The 17,314-nt window shown below is 43.2% G+C and overlaps 1 protein-coding gene across 1 annotated transcript in view; it reads left to right on the plus strand.

Annotated features, from left to right (window-relative positions):
- LOC126101261 (cytochrome P450 6l1-like) overlaps nucleotides 1–14,083 on the plus strand; it is a 90,489-nt gene extending 76,406 nt beyond the window's left edge. The window contains exon 6 of the mRNA XM_049911948.1: nucleotides 13,911–14,083. Within this exon, the coding sequence (XP_049767905.1) occupies nucleotides 13,911–14,083 (173 nt within the window). The remainder of the gene's footprint in view (nucleotides 1–13,910) is intronic.
- The last annotated feature ends 3,231 nt before the right edge of the window (nucleotides 14,084–17,314 follow it).

A 17,314-nucleotide genomic window follows, 5' to 3' on the forward strand; every position in this document is an offset into this window, starting at 1 on the left:
TTGATCCTCTAAAATTCCCTCTCCAGATTTTATAGCTGATATTCCACGCCCTGACTCTAGAACGTTACCCTTTCTTTCGTTATTCAGTCCTTTTCTCATGACCACCGCCTCTTGGCAGTCTCATCACGAAGATCAGAATTGGGGACTAGACTGGGATCTTTTGCCAATGGAGAGATGATCATGACACTTTTCAAATAAATACCACATGTCCTGTGGATATACATTGTGTCTTCTTTAATGCACTCGTTTCCATTTCCGCCTGCATCCTCATGCCGTTGATCATTGCTGATTCTTTAGCCTTGTAGAGGCTGTTTCCCACCCAAGGCCAAGAAAGTGCCTTGAACACCTCTCCGCACATCCGTCCTCTTTGACAAGACCGTTGACAGAACGAGGGTGGCTCATACCAGAAGTTTTCGGAAGACAATTGCTCATTTTTATTCAAAACTGAAACAGTGGCGAGTTCCGAACCTGGAACCGAGGATATTTCGATTAGTTGTCAGAGACGCTACCCGTAGACCACTGGTGTTCAACCTATCAACTCACGCCCAGCGTTCTTTCGTTAAAACTGTTCCGTAGGTGGTCAATCTCTTTACGTTACCCACATTATCGCCTATCAAACAAATAAACAAAAATCCGCCATATTTTCCTCCCGCGATATCCGAAAAAGCCTTTGACCAGTATGGCATGCTGGACTACTCTTCAAGGTACAAACTTAAGCATTCAGAGTTAACTATGTCCGCCTTAAACTCCTTCCTTGACCATCGTCCTACATAGGTCACATTCAGCAACACCTGTTCCCGCATATTGAGATGTGCCTCAAGGTTCCTTTCTGTCCCCCTCCTTTACGACCTGAACACTGCAGACATTCCCAAACCACTACCACCCACCCACCTCCTGCAGTATGCTGAGGACACCGTCTACCTAGCTACTCACCACACCCTCCCACGCCTCCCTTCAATGCCACTTGAATCTCATGGACAATTGGGATAATACTTGGAAACTGAAAGTAAAGTCACAGAAAAGCCAAGCCACCATCTTTGGTCTCACTACAGGCGTTTGCGTCGTCCAGATTTCCATCTCTCCATCTACAGCTAATCCGTTGTTCTAACACAGTAAAGTATTTAGGATTAACCCTCGACTAAAACCAACATGGAATGCATACTTCCTTGCTGTCTAGCACACAATCCTAAACTTGCTGGAGCTGCTAAAACCACTAACAGGCTGCACCTGGGTTCTACTCCTTCTACCGCTAGTCTCATTTAGAAATTCGCTCCATCTTCACTGACGCTAACGTTGCCTGGATCTCCGCCTCCTCTAAATTCAAGTCCCTTGAAATCCTAGAAAGATATGATCTCTGGCTCGCCTTCCTACTTTCCCCAACATGTATCCCATACCAGCTCATCACAGGATACATCTTCTTCTCTTCCTAGAGCACCTCCGAATCCAACACATTAAACGTAAAACTCAGTCCTGTCGCCCAATATCCTACCTATTAATTACCAGTCCAGATACCCTGCTGCTCCACTACATTCATATGCCACCTTACATGCACCTTCGTGTCTTATTCACCTTCCCCTGACGGAACTGCATGAACTCTCAGTATTCAACGATGAAATCCTTTCTCACAAATACCCCCTTCCAACCATAATAACAGTGTTACACCTCACACCATCCTTCCATTTTCGTCCTTCCTGCTGTGTACATAGTTCCGCGTAGTCAGCGCGTACACAACTTTCCCAGTAGAGCGCGCCCCGCTAAGCACAAAAGCGCAGGCGCAGCGCTCGTCCGTCTCTGCACTACGCTGTCTTAGAGACGGACCAAATTCTGCTTCTGCCGATCCGCGTATTAATATGTAACGCAGCCAATGAGATTGCTGCTAACGTGGAACCTTTTCTCCTCGCGGATCACACTCACGCAGTGATACCTGAATGCTCGAGGTATTATAACGAGTGTACAGACCTCCGATTAGTCAGTCTGCATTAGTCTGCATTTGTCTGTACCAGTCTATAGTCGAGTTTCAGTCTGCGCCTAATAAGATTATCATATTCCTGTACATAGCCATGAAGAGAAATGTATAGACACTTTGTCAAGTATCAGAGATATGTGAGAATAAGATTAACGTACCAAGACCAAAGGAACTTCAGATTGTCAATTGTAAACAGCATCCAGAATCAAGTTATGTAATATCTATGATTTTTATTATTTTAATAAATGTGTGTGAAAATTAATCAAGTTCTGTTTAAAGTTGGTCACCGTCAATCTGCTACTCTAAGCATGCAAGTGGCATTTCTATCGTCTGACCTAACGGCAGAAGATAAACACGTCACGATAAGACCACGATACATATTGCTGACACTCGCCTACTTCGTTAGAGCGACAAGTCAAATAATCTGATGGTGTGCGTACCGAAGGTCTTACAGTACGCACACCACACTTCCCCTTGCCTCTACCTAACTAATTACAGTCGTTGTATCCGGTTCAACAGGGCCCCACAGTCATGCTCATCATTCCATCTCCATGGTGGCCATAATCATTTTCATTCATCACTAGCATCACTGCTATACTAAATCATCATTAACATTGTCATCAGTGATTATATTTTAATTGTAATTTATCGTCTAAAATTTTTCAGCATCATAAAAATTGTGCTTCAGTATGTTAAAACGGTCATTTATTCTCATCTGTTTATACACTCCTGGAAATTGAAATAAGAACACCGTGAATTCATTGTCCCAGGAAGGGGAAACTTTATTGACACATTCCTGGGGTCAGATACATCACATGATCACACTGACAGAACCACAGGCACATAGACACAGGCAGCAGAGCATGCACAATGTCGGCACTAGTACAGTGTATATCCACCTTTCGCAGCAATGCAGGCTGCTGTTCTCCCATGGAGACGATCGTAGAAATGTTGGATGTAGTCCTGTGGAACGGCTTGCCATGCCATTTCCACCTGGCGCCTCAGTTGGACCAGCGTTCGTGCTGGACGTGCAGACCGCGTGAGACGACGCTTCATCCAGTCCCAAACATGCTCAATGGGGGACAGATTCGGAGATCTTGCTGGCCAGGGTAGTTGACTTACACCTTGTAGAGCACGTTGGGTGGCACGGGATACATGCGGACGTGCATTGTCCTGTTGGAACAGCAAGTTCCCTTGCCGGTCTAGGAATGGTAGAACGATGGGTTCGATGACGGTTTGGATGTACCGTGCACTATTCAGTGTCCCCTCGACGATCACCAGTGGTGTACGGCCAGTGTAGGAGATCGCTCCCCACACCATGATGCCGGGTGTTGGCCCTGTGTGCCTCGGTCGTATGCAGTCCTGATTGTGGCGCTCACCTGCACGGCGCCAAACACGCATACGACCATCATTGGCACCAAGGCAGAAGCGACTCTCATCGCTGAAGACGACACGTCTCCATTCGTCCCTCCATTCACGCCTGTCGCGACACCACTGGAGGCGGGCTGCACGATGTTGGGGCGTGAGCGGAAGACGGCCTAACGGTGTGCGGGACCGTAGCCCAGCTTCATGGAGACGGTTGCGAATGGTCCTCGCCGATACCCCAGGAGCAACAGTGTCCCTAATTTGCTGGGAAGTGGCGGTGCGTTCCCCTACGGCACTGCGTAGGATCCTACGGTCTTGGCGTGCATCCGTGCGTCGCTGCGGTCCGGTCCCAGGTCGACGGGCACGTGCACCTTCCGCCGACCACTGGCGACAACATCGATGTACTGTGGAGACCTCACGCCCCACGTTGAGCAATTCGGCGGTACGTCCACCCGGCCTCCCGCATGCCCACTATACGCCCTCGCTCAGAGTCCGTCAACTGCACATACGGTTCACGTCCACGCTGTCGCGGCATGCTACCAGTGTTAAAGACTGCGATGGAGCTCCGTATGCCACGGCAAACTGGCTGACACTGACGGCGGCGGTGCACAAATGCTGCGCAGCTAGCGCCATTCGACGGCCAACACCGCGGTTCCTGGTGTGTCCGCTGTGCCGTGCGTGTGATCATTGCTTGTACAGCCCTCTCGCAGTGTCCGGAGCAAGTATGGTGGGTCTGACACACCGGTGTCAATGTGTTCTTTTTTCCATTTCCAGGAGTGTATGTATTTCAAGACTTCTTTTAAACATGTATAACCTTTCGCTGAAAAGCAGTTTTTATCCATTACCATCTCACCTCTTCATGGGGAGTTGTAATAACGTTGTTGTAGCATCAGTCTTTTGGATTTATACGCAAACAAACGCGGTTATTAGTTTCCGTCAGATGCGACCTCCAGCTAGTTAACAGCTACACGATCTCTTGCTAGGCCTCTCACTACCAACGACATGCGTCACCGCAAAGCCACAACGGGAGTCTACCAAAACCAGGCAAAAACTACTTAGAATTACACATCAGTGCAAGGAAACACATTTGGGAAGTGCCAGATCTTCTGCATAGCAGGAATAACTGTAGATCCCCAACTTCCAAGGTTGAAACTGACGGCTTTCGATGTCTCGCGATCAATAACGAATTAAATTCCGAGCCCCCATACTATTACGCCACAAGTCCGTTTTATGGATTTCGCTGACATTCAATGATGAATTAAGACTGGCTGCAGTCCATTCCAGGAGCTTGGTCCCAGAGATCATTTGTGCTGGCACTGTGTGCCATGTATCAAGCAGTAAGTCAAACAATGTCTCCATATAAACAGATATGTTGTGTAAACAAACCACACACACACACACAATATCATCTCATTCTGCCAACCTAACTTTGGAAGGCATTCACAACAATCTTATTCAAAAATTAACTTACACTGAACTGCCTGTGGCGTCTTTTAAAAATCTATATATATATATATATCCTCGCCAGTTTAATGGATGTGAGATCACAAAAACGAAGTATAAATATGTACTTGATAGTAGATTAAGCCAGCTGATGAGTAGCACTATTTTAATTTATACACACACAAGCCTTAGTCCTTCGTAAATTCAATTAATCGAATGTATATTATCGTCTTGGTAACAGTATTTGTCAGTTATTCCTTCCCCCCTTCATTCTATCACTTTTTCGATAAGAAATGTAAGTAATTTTCACGAAATTTTAAACTGTAAAATGTTGTATAAAATGTCTCAACTTAAAGGAAACTTTGTGCTGATTCCAAAATTGGTTTTAGATTTGGAAAATCTGAAATATTTTAGTAGTTATAGAACATTTAAAATTATGATTAATTTGTTATTAGTATTAACTCGTCTGATGCACTTGTGATACAGTTGTATATTTAAACACGGTCTTTCGTTATCTAGGATCAGTTGAACAAACGCTACTTTTGAAAATGGTCGTTTAATTGGATTCCAGTATTGCGGCATAAATTGTCTCGTTGACACGTGACGTAACTTGCTACACCCAGGATGGCTGACAGCCGATTCCTCCATTTCGCGAGCACCATACAACCTCAGAATTGTTTTCAGGCTTAAATACATCAGGATCAGAATGTTTGGCTTTTGTCTCAAACACAGGCGTTCTCATTGATCATTCCCTCCTCCCACTCGTTGCATTTTCCTACAAGACTTTAGCCTCATTCGGTGTATTATTTCTTACTTAATGGTACAGGGAGAACCCTGCTATCTTCAGAAAGTCAAAGGAAAACCTGCAACTCCTAAACGAGACTATTATACTCCAACCACAACACTGTACACTTCCTGTGTAAATCTCCCCTGAAGGGTATTTTGCGCAGATTATGAGAAACTGAATTATAAAGTGCCGGTTGCCAGCAAATGCTAGCAACCAACCCGACATAGCATACGTTAAGCATATTGCTTAGGAGGAAATCGCCGACCGTCTCCTAACAAAATTATTTTATTTTGTTTTACTGCCACGGGTCACACAAAAAATAGTTTCGATATTGGTTTCTCCTTCTTAATGAGCAATTATCAGATGATCTACTTAAACAGGAAGGGAAATGGGTTAGTAAAATACTAGAAAACTAAATTTCGAATCAAACTATTTTCTGGATACAACTACACACAACTGAACCATTACAAAGTCATTAGTCAACTAAATAGACCGATAGACGCCCTCACAGTTTAAAGTATCTGCGCTCTGATTGTTGGAAATGAAAGCTGTATGAAGTCAACTACGTAAGAATATAAAGTTGTTAATTCGTAAACAGGAAATATAAGACGAAGAATATTCTTGAGATAAAATTAAGGTAGGAAACCTGCTCAGATTGAAAACAAGTGAAAAATGTTTTCATTTAGGTGAGGTAGACATACACTAGAAATCGAATAGGTGTTGACTACCTGCAAAAGCAAACTCAACGTAGCAGCCTGGTAGCTACCATGACAAGTACTGATGTTTGATGTATACTTACCATCGCCAGGTACCAGGCTTCTGCTACTAGCGGATCGCTACCATGCTTATCTACAACAAATGTTACTTACTGCTGTCTTCCTACCTCATTATAAAAGTAGACGTGGTGGTTCAGCAAAGCCCTTCACCGAAGATATTACAAGAATAGTTTAAGATCTCTCAATTCTTTCTCCATTCAATTGTAAAAACGTCCTCACTAAATGACGTACAATCTCTCCTACATATGTCGATTACAGAAATACCAGTACTTTTTTTTTACTTTTTCAAATGGAACTATAGAATAGTAATTTGTCCTGCTAGTATCATAATTCTAAAAGAGATGAATTAAACGGCGTTTGACTGTTCAAAATTCGATTAGCTGTTTCGGAGAAATCGCAATATTTAGAATTATTTAGAACTTAAGACTTATTTGTTTTGATCATAAAATGATAACTGTCTCATGCACAAGTTATGGTTGTTATAACCAACTGGAGAGCCAGGCTGATAGAACGCTCCAGCTTGACGCAACTATGTCTGTTTACAAAATCAAAATTGTGGCGAAAAGCTTAATTTAAAACTGCCACTAATCATACTTGGCTACATCTAGTTGGACCGACATATGAACTAAAAGGCAATGGTCATGCCATCTAAGGATGATACATCGGTTAACTATGGTAACACTTCAGCTCTTGTTTCTGCCAGAGCCTTAAATGAAAGGTGCACGTCAAAAATTGAGTGGATTTGTAAAGTAGGGAATTGAGGCATCACAAGTGTAAATACTAATTTCGTGTCGCCGGCCGGTGTGGCCGTGCGGTTAAAGGCGCTTCAGTCTGGAACCGCGTGACCGCTACGGTCGCAGGTTCGAATCCTGCTTCGGGCATAGATGTGTGTGATGTCCTTAGGTTAGTTAGGTTTAAGTAGTTCTAAGTTCTAGGGGACTTATGACCACAGATGTTGAGTCCCATAGTGCTCAGAGCCATTTTGAACTAATTTCGTGTCAGGAGTTGATTAAGATACACACTTGCATTGACAAATTATACCAGCTACAGCAACAAAAAGAAAATCCAAAAATACTTCCTGAAAATTTCATTTGTAGCGGCTACCTCGGCAGATGCTCTGGTAGGTGGTAGTTCATGGTCAACTGATCGACAAAGTGTCACCCAGGAATGTGGCTAACACGGCGCCGCCTCAGCCCTGTGACGTCACAAGGCTGTCAACCCACCATACTTGTATGAGGCCGAGCCTGCACCATATGAAGCACACAGATTATAGACCAGTGTACCCATGGCCCTGACGTAGACTGTACACAAGAAAGACAGCCACCACCAACTCTATGTGCCATTAGGAGCAGGTGATGGGCAGCGCGTCCCTTGTGACGATGGATGAATGGATGAACAGCTGCATGTCCCTGGATGGGAGTCGGAGACCCTCGTGGTGAAAGATGATGACAGTCATAGTTGAGCCCATAAAAAAAAAATGGCCTGCAGATCGAAGATGCCGAAGTTCTTCCCATCTGTGTGTGGAAGGAAGAAGCTGACGGGCGCTCAGTGCAGATGTTATCAGCGCTTCCCATCGGTCCCAGCATGGATGATGGCACAGCGACTGACAGTGTAAGAATTCTCTCGGTAGGACTTGCTGCCACAGGAGCTCGTAGACAGCTAGATGGGAAACAGCTAGCCGGCATATGTTCCTTCTCCAGGCTGATCGGCAGCGCAATGAGCCTGTATCCACTGGATGTGAGCAATATTTATGTGCGATTGACACATGTGTTGTCGTGAGCTGGCAATGACGTCACTTCTCCTGCTTTTATTGTCTGGTCAGCTCATTTGGTTCCTTTCAGAATTGCATAACTCTACGTTTCAGGTACTCATTCTGCTATGTCAGTGTAATAAATAGTAACTCTTGCATCACTTCTTGTGGCCGACATTAGGGTGGAATCTGTTGCCATGATGTCATTCTGCTGTACTGCTGGGAATGGCGCCCAGCCTGTACGGTGTGTAGCAATCGCTTTGACATTCACACTGACGTATGAGTGATACTTCGTTGCTGGAATTCTGCGTGGCTATTGACGTGTTCTTTCCTGCCTCTTCCGTCGACGGTCAAGGTTTCTAATGTTTACCACTGCAACAAGTACTCTTCATATTTATGTTATAAATTTTTCGAAATGTCCACTGTCTGCAGCAATACACGTTTCGGTAGTACAAGGACTTCTGGACAGACTGAAGAGATTCCTTCCGTATCATTGCATATGCTGCAACAATGTGATATTTTAAATCCTCTTGTGGTGTCGGGACTTGGGCAGTGAATTCATCTCTGAGTTTACCCCAGTATCTGCTGGTAAACTGACATAATTCAGATGAAAGCTCTTAAAATGCGGAGAACGCTGGGTAACTAATTCCAGAGTCACTAACAGTTTCTCTAGATTCAACATGTGGGTTATGAGAAACATCTGGCAGAACTTATTTCGTTTGCTCTATTCGTTGTAGGCTTTCTCCTTACCTTCTGCTTAATATTCTACTGCCTTTCGCATAACAACGTTTTGCGAGTTCGCTAAGTTATCATTCTGTTTGGACATCGTCTGTCGGAATGTCATTCTGCGCACAAGTCAGCTGTTCATTTCACTTTCCTTCTGCATTCTCCGTAAAGAAGTAGCATATGTAGTTTTTCTTGGTTCGTAAGAGACACTTACTTTTTCAGACTAATCAGAACTCAGCGCTAGACATTAGTGAACGACAAATACAAAATGAAAGCCACGTTTCCTCCGTGCTCCTTTTATACCAGTATAGCGACAACGAAATACGCTGTATCGTCTTTATCCAGTGTGACGTATTTCTTTATTGGGTACGAAATTGCAGACTCCCGCATAAAACAACAATCCGTTTCATATTAAGATAAATGATATATTCTAAATCTTGAAATTAGTCTTAAACGAGTAACCGGATTCTGAAGAGTGAAACGCTGTTGAAATCGTTCCTTCTAGAACAACAACACTAGCAGCAGAAATTATTAACCTACAGTTCCATTTGAGAAAGCGAATTTGATACCAATATTTTCGTAATTAATTTCCTCCAGAGTATAAAATTTTCAGACAACTTACGGCAATGGAGCTGGGTGGCGTCTTCGACTACAGCCGATGTCTCGACAGATGAGCAAGTAGCGTTAACTTCTTCCGTTGTTTGACCAGGCAGAGAACAAGATTCCAAAAAAAAATTAAGACAGGAACTTCGTCTGTTCATAAGGTCACTTACTAATTTAATCTTAATTCCTTCCTTGACAACATTATCCAAGTACCTGTAAATGCACGCTAGGATCTCTGTTGTAATTCAGATGAAGATCGGTACTAAAGCAATGTAGCCCGCCCGGTTAGCCGATCGGTCTAACGCACGGCTTTCCGGAGCGTGAAGGAGCGCCTGGTCTCCGGCACGAATCCGCCCAGCGGACTTGTGTCGAGGTCCGGTGAGCCGGACAGTGTGTGGATGGTTTTTGGGCGGTAATCCATCTGCCTCGGCGAATGCGAGCTTGTTCCCCTTATCCCGCCTCAACTACACTACTTCGGTGATTGCTGCGCAAACAAGTTCTCCACGTACGCGTACACCACCATTACTCTACCACGCAAATATAGGAGTTACACTCGTCTGGTGTGAGACGTTCCCGGGGGAGGGGGGGGGGGGGGGGGTTCCACAGGGGGCTGAACCGCACAGTAACCCTGGGTTCGGTGTGGGGCGGCGGAGGGGTGAAGTGGACTGCGGTAGTCGTCGTGGGGTTGTAGACCACTGCGGCTGTGGCGGGGACGGAGCCTCTCCGTCGTTTCTAGGTCCCCAATTAACATACAAGGCAATGTTCTACGCTAGTATATTTGTCCTGCCGTTGCATACATGTGTCAGGCTTATGCTTAACACACTGGTCCTCGACGATTCTGCTGGTCTGGCCGAAGTACTGAAGGGTCTCTAAATGAGATTCATCATTTTGTTGAACAATTAAGTTAATGTACCCACATCTGGCACCTCAATTCTGGATGCAAACTCTAAACTACATAAAAAAGAGACTGAGGAGCTGAGTGTGTCTGTAGTGGCCACAAAGTATATTATCTGTACTTCACCTCACATTTTATTAAGATTTTTGGTAATTATCGGAGCACGACAAGCATATTCAATACATTTATGTGCAGTATGTCGGTATATACATCCTTTCCTCCTCTCACCTGATTAATAAGAGTGTACAAGGTAATTTTCGGGTAAGTAGATCTGTTGGAGTAAAAGTAGTCTGCTATTGTGGCAGAAATGCCAACCTTATGAAGCACGTACCAGGTAACAAAGAGGTTTCTGTTCGAGTTGGACGAAGCTCCTGTACAAGTTGGAACCACACAATAGGGAGCTCTCTGGACACTTTCGGAGTAACGGAATGCGTGGGTTCCAAAAGGGTTCACTCGGCAGTGTTGCGGGATACGCGAGATGGGCGACACTGATTAAGTGTGAGAGTGCCTATTCATAATTAATGAATTATCCTATTTTTGTAAATTTCAGCTCCAGTCAAGATTTTCTTGCACTCATTGCTCATTGAGCGGCATAGGGAATTTTTGTGGTTAACTTCGGAACATCATAACCGTTGCACTTGACGACGCATGCAAACTATGTTCTGCTCTACCCCTGTTCAGACATGTGGTCTCGTGATGTATCTTCTCACACCAGTTCGATTTAGTTCGTTGGTGATGTCATGAGTATCGTGTAACTGAATAGATTTCTGAAATGTCGCTAATTTCATTTTCAGATCGGAATCTAATTTTCACATGTCTTAGTTGTCCCAGCACGTGTGAAGTACGGACCTGAGAGTCTTAAGTTCGCAGATTGTGATTCACAGTAATGTATCCTGTCCAATTTGGTCAGCTATTCTGAATTTTACCACTCATTTTATGCAGCTTTTTTTGTTTGTGACTACCACGTGTTTGAAATTGTGAGAAACGTTACATGTCACAGTTACTAATTCTCGGGGTAAAACTCACAAATTAATTTCAGAACTTCTTCTATGGTGCAACTATTAAGAGTTTATTCTTATCGATGAATTCTTTTTCTCGGGCACTCAAGCCGAGAGAACGGCCATTTGCCATGAACGTGCATTGTGGTGAAGTTTTTCTTTATTTTTATTTGTCCTGAATCTCTATTATATGAATATACGAGCGTAAATGTTGCCATTGAAAGATTCCTCGGCCGGCAGCTGTGACCGAGCAGTTCTAGGCGCTTCAGTCCGGAACCGCGCTCCTGCTACGGTCGCAGGTTCGAATCCTGGCTCGGGCATGGATGTGTGTGCTGTCCTAAGGTTATTTAGCTTTACCTAGTTCTAAGTCGAGGGGACTGATGACCTCAGGTGTTAAGTCCCATAGTGCTTAGTGCCATTTGAACCATTTTGAAAGATTCCTCTGACCCTTCCATAATTAATAATGGTTAAAATGGCTCTGAGCACTATGCGACTCAACATCTGAGGTCATCAGTCCCCTAGGACTTAGAACTACTTAAACCTAACTAACTTAAGGAGATCACACACATCCACGCCCGAGGCAGGATTCGAACCTGCGACCGTAGCGGTCTTGCGGTTCCAGACTGAAGCGCCTAGAACCCCATAATTAATAATTAATGATAAATTGTGCTGGAATCTCCAAGATGCAGTTGTAGCAGGATCAGCAACCATCACTGAATTGTCAGGAGAAAGGCCGTAAACTTGGTGCCAGCCCATTCTTTTCGTCACTCACCCGGTACATATCTCTTTGATTATTACAATACTGGCCAAAGCTAACTTAGGGGTAAACTAACTCAGCTACATCTACATCACTACTCTCCAATTCACAATTAAGTGCCAGGTAGAGGGCTTTTCGAATCACTGTTACTCTATTTCTCTACTGTTCCACTGACAAACTTTCAGGGTCTGAGATGAAGAAGGCCATAAGCTTTGAACTTACGATCATATAACAGCGCTATTTCAGCGTGCCGTTTCCTCAAACTGCTGTTTATTAAACAGTGAATATTTTGAGCAAATTGAGGGTCAAGGCATGGATCGTTCTCTCTCTCCTCTGATATCAAAATTTATTGTGGAAGACTTTGAGGAAAGGACACTTGATTCGGCAGAACTTAAACCAAAAGTCTTCCGGCGATATGTGGATGATACTTTTGTAGTGTGGCCCCACGGTGAAGAAGAACTGTCACACTTTTTTTTGCAGCATCTGAATTCCATCCGTGAGAATATGAAATTTTAGATGGAGGTGGAAAAGGGCAACTGTCTGTCATTTTTTGACGGCTTGGTCAGACGGAAAGTGGATGGATCGTTGGGGCATTCCGTTTACCGTAAGGCCACACATACAGACCTGTAATTGCAGGCGTCTAGGTGCGACGACCTATCACTAACTATGGGCGTCCTTCGAACGTTGGTTCACAGGGCTCATGATGTGTCTGATGGAGACAACCTTGTGAAGGTGCTGGAACACCTACAATCAGTATTCAAAGATAATGGATATTCTCACAATCAGATCAGCACAACTTTAAGGAAGAAGAAACGTGACTACCCACGCGATCAAGAGGAGAAGGTGCTGTTAAAGTCCAGTTCGTTCCTTCCGTACGTCGGCAATATTTAGTCGGAAATAGGCAGAATCTTAAGAAAACAAAGTCAAAATAACCTTTCGTCTAGCTACAAAGAAGTGTTCTCTTTTCGGTTCGGCAAAGGACGATCTCCTACTGCCAAAGGCTGGAATCTAAAGAATACCTTGCCAGTGTGGCAAAGCCTAAATTGTTGAGACACCTCGCACAGTACGTGAAAGATGCGTTGAATATGATCGCCACACTCGCCTTTCGTAGCCCAGTAAGCCGGCCAAAGCCGAGCATTGTATCTCCACAGCATTTTTTATGGATTTCTCTGCCACGGAAATCTTGGTCTCGACGAGATCCTTCTCGGATTCAATTATTAAGGCATCGGTGGAAGATCTTATTAATCGTGGTGGCGGCTTTCAGCTGGCTAAGGTGTGGGACCCGGTGATATCTTTAATTTCTTCAGAAAGAAAAAAATTTTAAGACCGGTGACACATCTAATGATATTTAATTTCATTCATTTTGATATGTAAATTTTAACTGCGCAACTGCTCATGCCGACAGAGGGAGAGCATGTAGTATCTCATTACAGATAGACCTGCACGCCATAGATGAACTGTGGTATCGTGTTGAAGCTGCATGGGCAGCTGTACCTGTACACGTCATCCACGCTCTGTTTAACTCAATGCCCAGGCGTATCAAGGCCGTTATTACGGCCGGGGTGGTTGTTCTGGGTACTGATTTCTCGGGATCTATGCACCTAAATTGCGTGAAAATGTAATCACATGTCAGTTCTAGTATAATATATTTGTCCAATGAATACCCGTTTATAATCTGCATTTATTCTTGGTGTAACAATTTTAATGGCCAGTAGTGTATAAAAATTCAAATGTTAATATCTTGATTCCCTCTTTTCTTGGTACATTTTTGGGGGCTTCAATGGTTCGTACATGGCAGTTGTCTGTAGTTAGTGGCACAAGCTAAGAGCTGTTGGCTGTTTCAGGTCCTAGGTTGGGTCAGTTGATCGCCAAGACCGCCCTGGCACATATAATCAGCAACTTCAGGATCAGCCCGACCGCCAAGACTCCGCAGCCATTGATGAAGGACCCTGGGAAACTGGTCGGTGCACCCAAGGGACAACTGGAACTCAGCTTCCAGCAGATACGAAGCGAGTAACATGACACGGAGAGTATAAAAGGTTGTGAATCACGGCCGTGTGCGGTTGGAAAAGGTTGTGCCAGCGATTCACTGTAATGTAGGTGCGATACTACGCACGTTATAAACAACAGAGGATGTCTTAGCTGCTGGTATGTCTTCCGCGTTGTGTGGTCTTGGCCCATGAAACTTTTCCGTACCTAACGTATCGTCCAGAGCTGTAGTTAGCGTCTTTGGAAGTGCTGCTAGTTACGACTGATGGGTCGGACGTCGGAGTGTGGCGCATTGCCGGCCGCGGTGGTCTAGCGGTTCTGGCGCTGCAGTCGGGAACCGCGGGACTGCTACGGTCACAGGTTCGAATCCTGCCTCGGGCATGGGTGTGTGTGTGTGATGTCCTTAGGTTAGTTAGGTTTAAGTAGTTCTAAGTTCTAGGGGACTTATGACCTAAGATGTTGAGTCCCATAGTGCTCAGAGCCATTTGAACAATTTTTTTTGTGGCGTATTGTATGCGCAAACAAAGTTGACACTCGACGCAGTGGCTGATGGGAGCGACAAAGCGACTGCAAAGGCACTTCCCATTTACAGCCGCTCCCATCAGCTAGCGCGCCGGGTGCCATCTTTGCGCGATTAATAAACATAGTCGGCAAGGAGTGTGCTAGAGTTGACACGTGATCAGCAGAGATAAAATTGATTATCGTCCGTCAAAGATAAAACTTATCTATCCGTTCTGTAGAACTGTTGCCTGTATATCACCACAGTCCAATAAATACACTCACGACACTCTTTGGTGCGAAATTTGTTACCGTCTGACAGCTGAACGACACTAGCCCACAAAGCGGTGAGAAAGCAGATAGTCACATGCGTCGTAATCGCAACGTTTTTCATTATTTTCGACCCAATTAGTCGAATAGGTTACAGTTTGCATTCCATGCATTAGTAAATTACCAGGAGTCGTGAATTATCGTGAAATACTGGTAAAAATAGCTTAACCACACTGATTCAATGACATAAGCTACAACTCATGTATCTATGAAGAAATACTTTCGAATATGTCTATATTCACAGCTTATTCCGCTGAAAGCAAGAGAATATAAACATTTCATGCATGAGAAGTGTGTATTTTTGTTGTTACTTGCGGTTATTGTCCAACGCACTTTCCCTGACACTTAAAAAAATTCTAGAGTGTTAAATTATTCGCCCTTTCTTACACTTCACTCGACTTTCTAATACACGAATATTTTTCTAAATGTAATAACTTTTGCCTCAAAAACGAAAGTGTTGAATAATATTGCCTTTTCGTGGCACAGATTTACCAACAATTACGGAATTAGTTTCTCAGTTTTTTGTTTTGATGGTTTATCACGTCTATGTGGTTTTGCCTTAAGCTACAGTTGTGGTGGTTTATTTGATACGTTAAATAATTTAGGTATTACATTCCATCTACGTTTCCTACGTTCCACATTCACTGATTTGGCTGAAACTGTAGCGAATAAAACTCTACTTTGTTCGATAGACAAACGACATCTATTCGTGAAATATCTGGTTTTCTGGTGTTTATTAGCATTTTTTGTTATTAAAGAAAAACGACATTATTCACTAAATGTCTGTACGTTACAAGAGAATCATAAATAAACTGTCGTGTAATGCAGTTTCGAAAACCTTCCAGCCCCTTTAGGAAACTAAGTAATCAGAGATGTGGTGTAATTTCTTAGTTGTTGTCGATTTTTTTCGCATTAAAAACATTCCCTATGGTAAAAGCTGTTACAAATCGATATAAACTTCAGCATTCGCACTCATCCGATAACGTACTCAGAAGTGTCGATTGCTGGTCACTGCTATCGTTGGGGGTACCAAAAACGAGACGGAGTGTCGCCACTGTGATATCACTAAATTTCATGTCTTCTTCTTTTCTGTTAAAATTATGAACGTGTTTATATATTTCTGTGCCTTCTCTATAAGCTGAGCATAACAGTTCGTCACTGCATGATTTTGGTTTCGGAAAACTTTAGTTAATTACTACGGTCTGCTACAGCTGACTTTGTTTTCCATAGTCGGTAAAGACTTGTAATTTCCTTCAGCCATGTATTTACGCTTCTCTTGGCAGTCCCAATCCAATGTTAACCTTACCGTAGTAGTTATCTGTTTAAATGTATTTTAGTGTAAGTGAATCTCTAATCTTAATTATGTTTTAATGTTAAACTGCCTGTTAGTTGCTGATAGCATGAGTAGCAGTAACTGTTGATTACAAAATTGAACTGCGATAATGCATAGAGAAATCTAACTGTGAGAATTCTAAGAAAATCAAGCCCTGACTGAGACTTACTGTTATCACAAAATACGACTATGAACTTCAATGAAAAACTGATTACTTTGAAACCAAAATTAGTCCCTGTGAAATTTAATTCCTCACTATTTGCCTTACCTGGTTCACAATGGATAACGCTGTAGCTGTAGCTATAGCGCATCTCGACAACAGAGCTGCAAAAATTTAACTAGTGAGATACGCAAAGATGCAATACGTTCTCTAAAAACATTTCTATCATTTCCCTGCAATCCCGCAACTATAATCCAAGAATAAACTTCACACGTATAATCTTTTCTTAAACAAAATTCCGAAATCTAATTCCTAAATCAATTTCTGTCACAGCGATCCATAAACCCTGGCCAAAAAAAAATAAAAAAAAATGGAGAGCAAGAAGATTCCTTATATGATGCCTCACGAACCGAGGATGCTACATTATTAAGCTGCTGCCACGAATAAAACAAAACAAACTTAATCATTGTCTGTAATTCATTTTTCACAAAGAGTATAATCGTACCAATGTAAAAATCAATTCTTTTTCTCTCTATCAAAAACCTTCAATTAATCCATAATACAGTTCCCAAAAATCTCCATTTTTTTCTGCGTACTGCCGAACCCAAAACCCGATTGTTCATACCTAACACACAAGCCTAACTGGTTATCCCCTCTCCTCTCCTTGCGATCGACAGCTGTATTTGGGGCGCATCTTCGCAGAGCAAAGATTACCTTTATCCTTTAGGTAGGTGTTCTTGACATTTTATTAGCTGGTCTAAAAACCAATCTGATGTTACGTTTCTGTAAGATGTTTCCAATCTGATCAGTTACTTTTTTGATAAAGAAAAGATAAATTGTGTTCAGCCATCGTTGTGTTGTACTGTTGTCTTTCTGTGTGTTGCTATTTGGTTGTAGAACCCAATTTACTTATTTTTCAGAATAGGTATTTTTCTCGA

The sequence above is a fragment of the Schistocerca cancellata genome, chromosome 9 (genome assembly GCF_023864275.1).
Source record: "Schistocerca cancellata isolate TAMUIC-IGC-003103 chromosome 9, iqSchCanc2.1, whole genome shotgun sequence".
NCBI classification, from domain to species: Eukaryota; Metazoa; Arthropoda; class Insecta; order Orthoptera; family Acrididae; genus Schistocerca; species Schistocerca cancellata.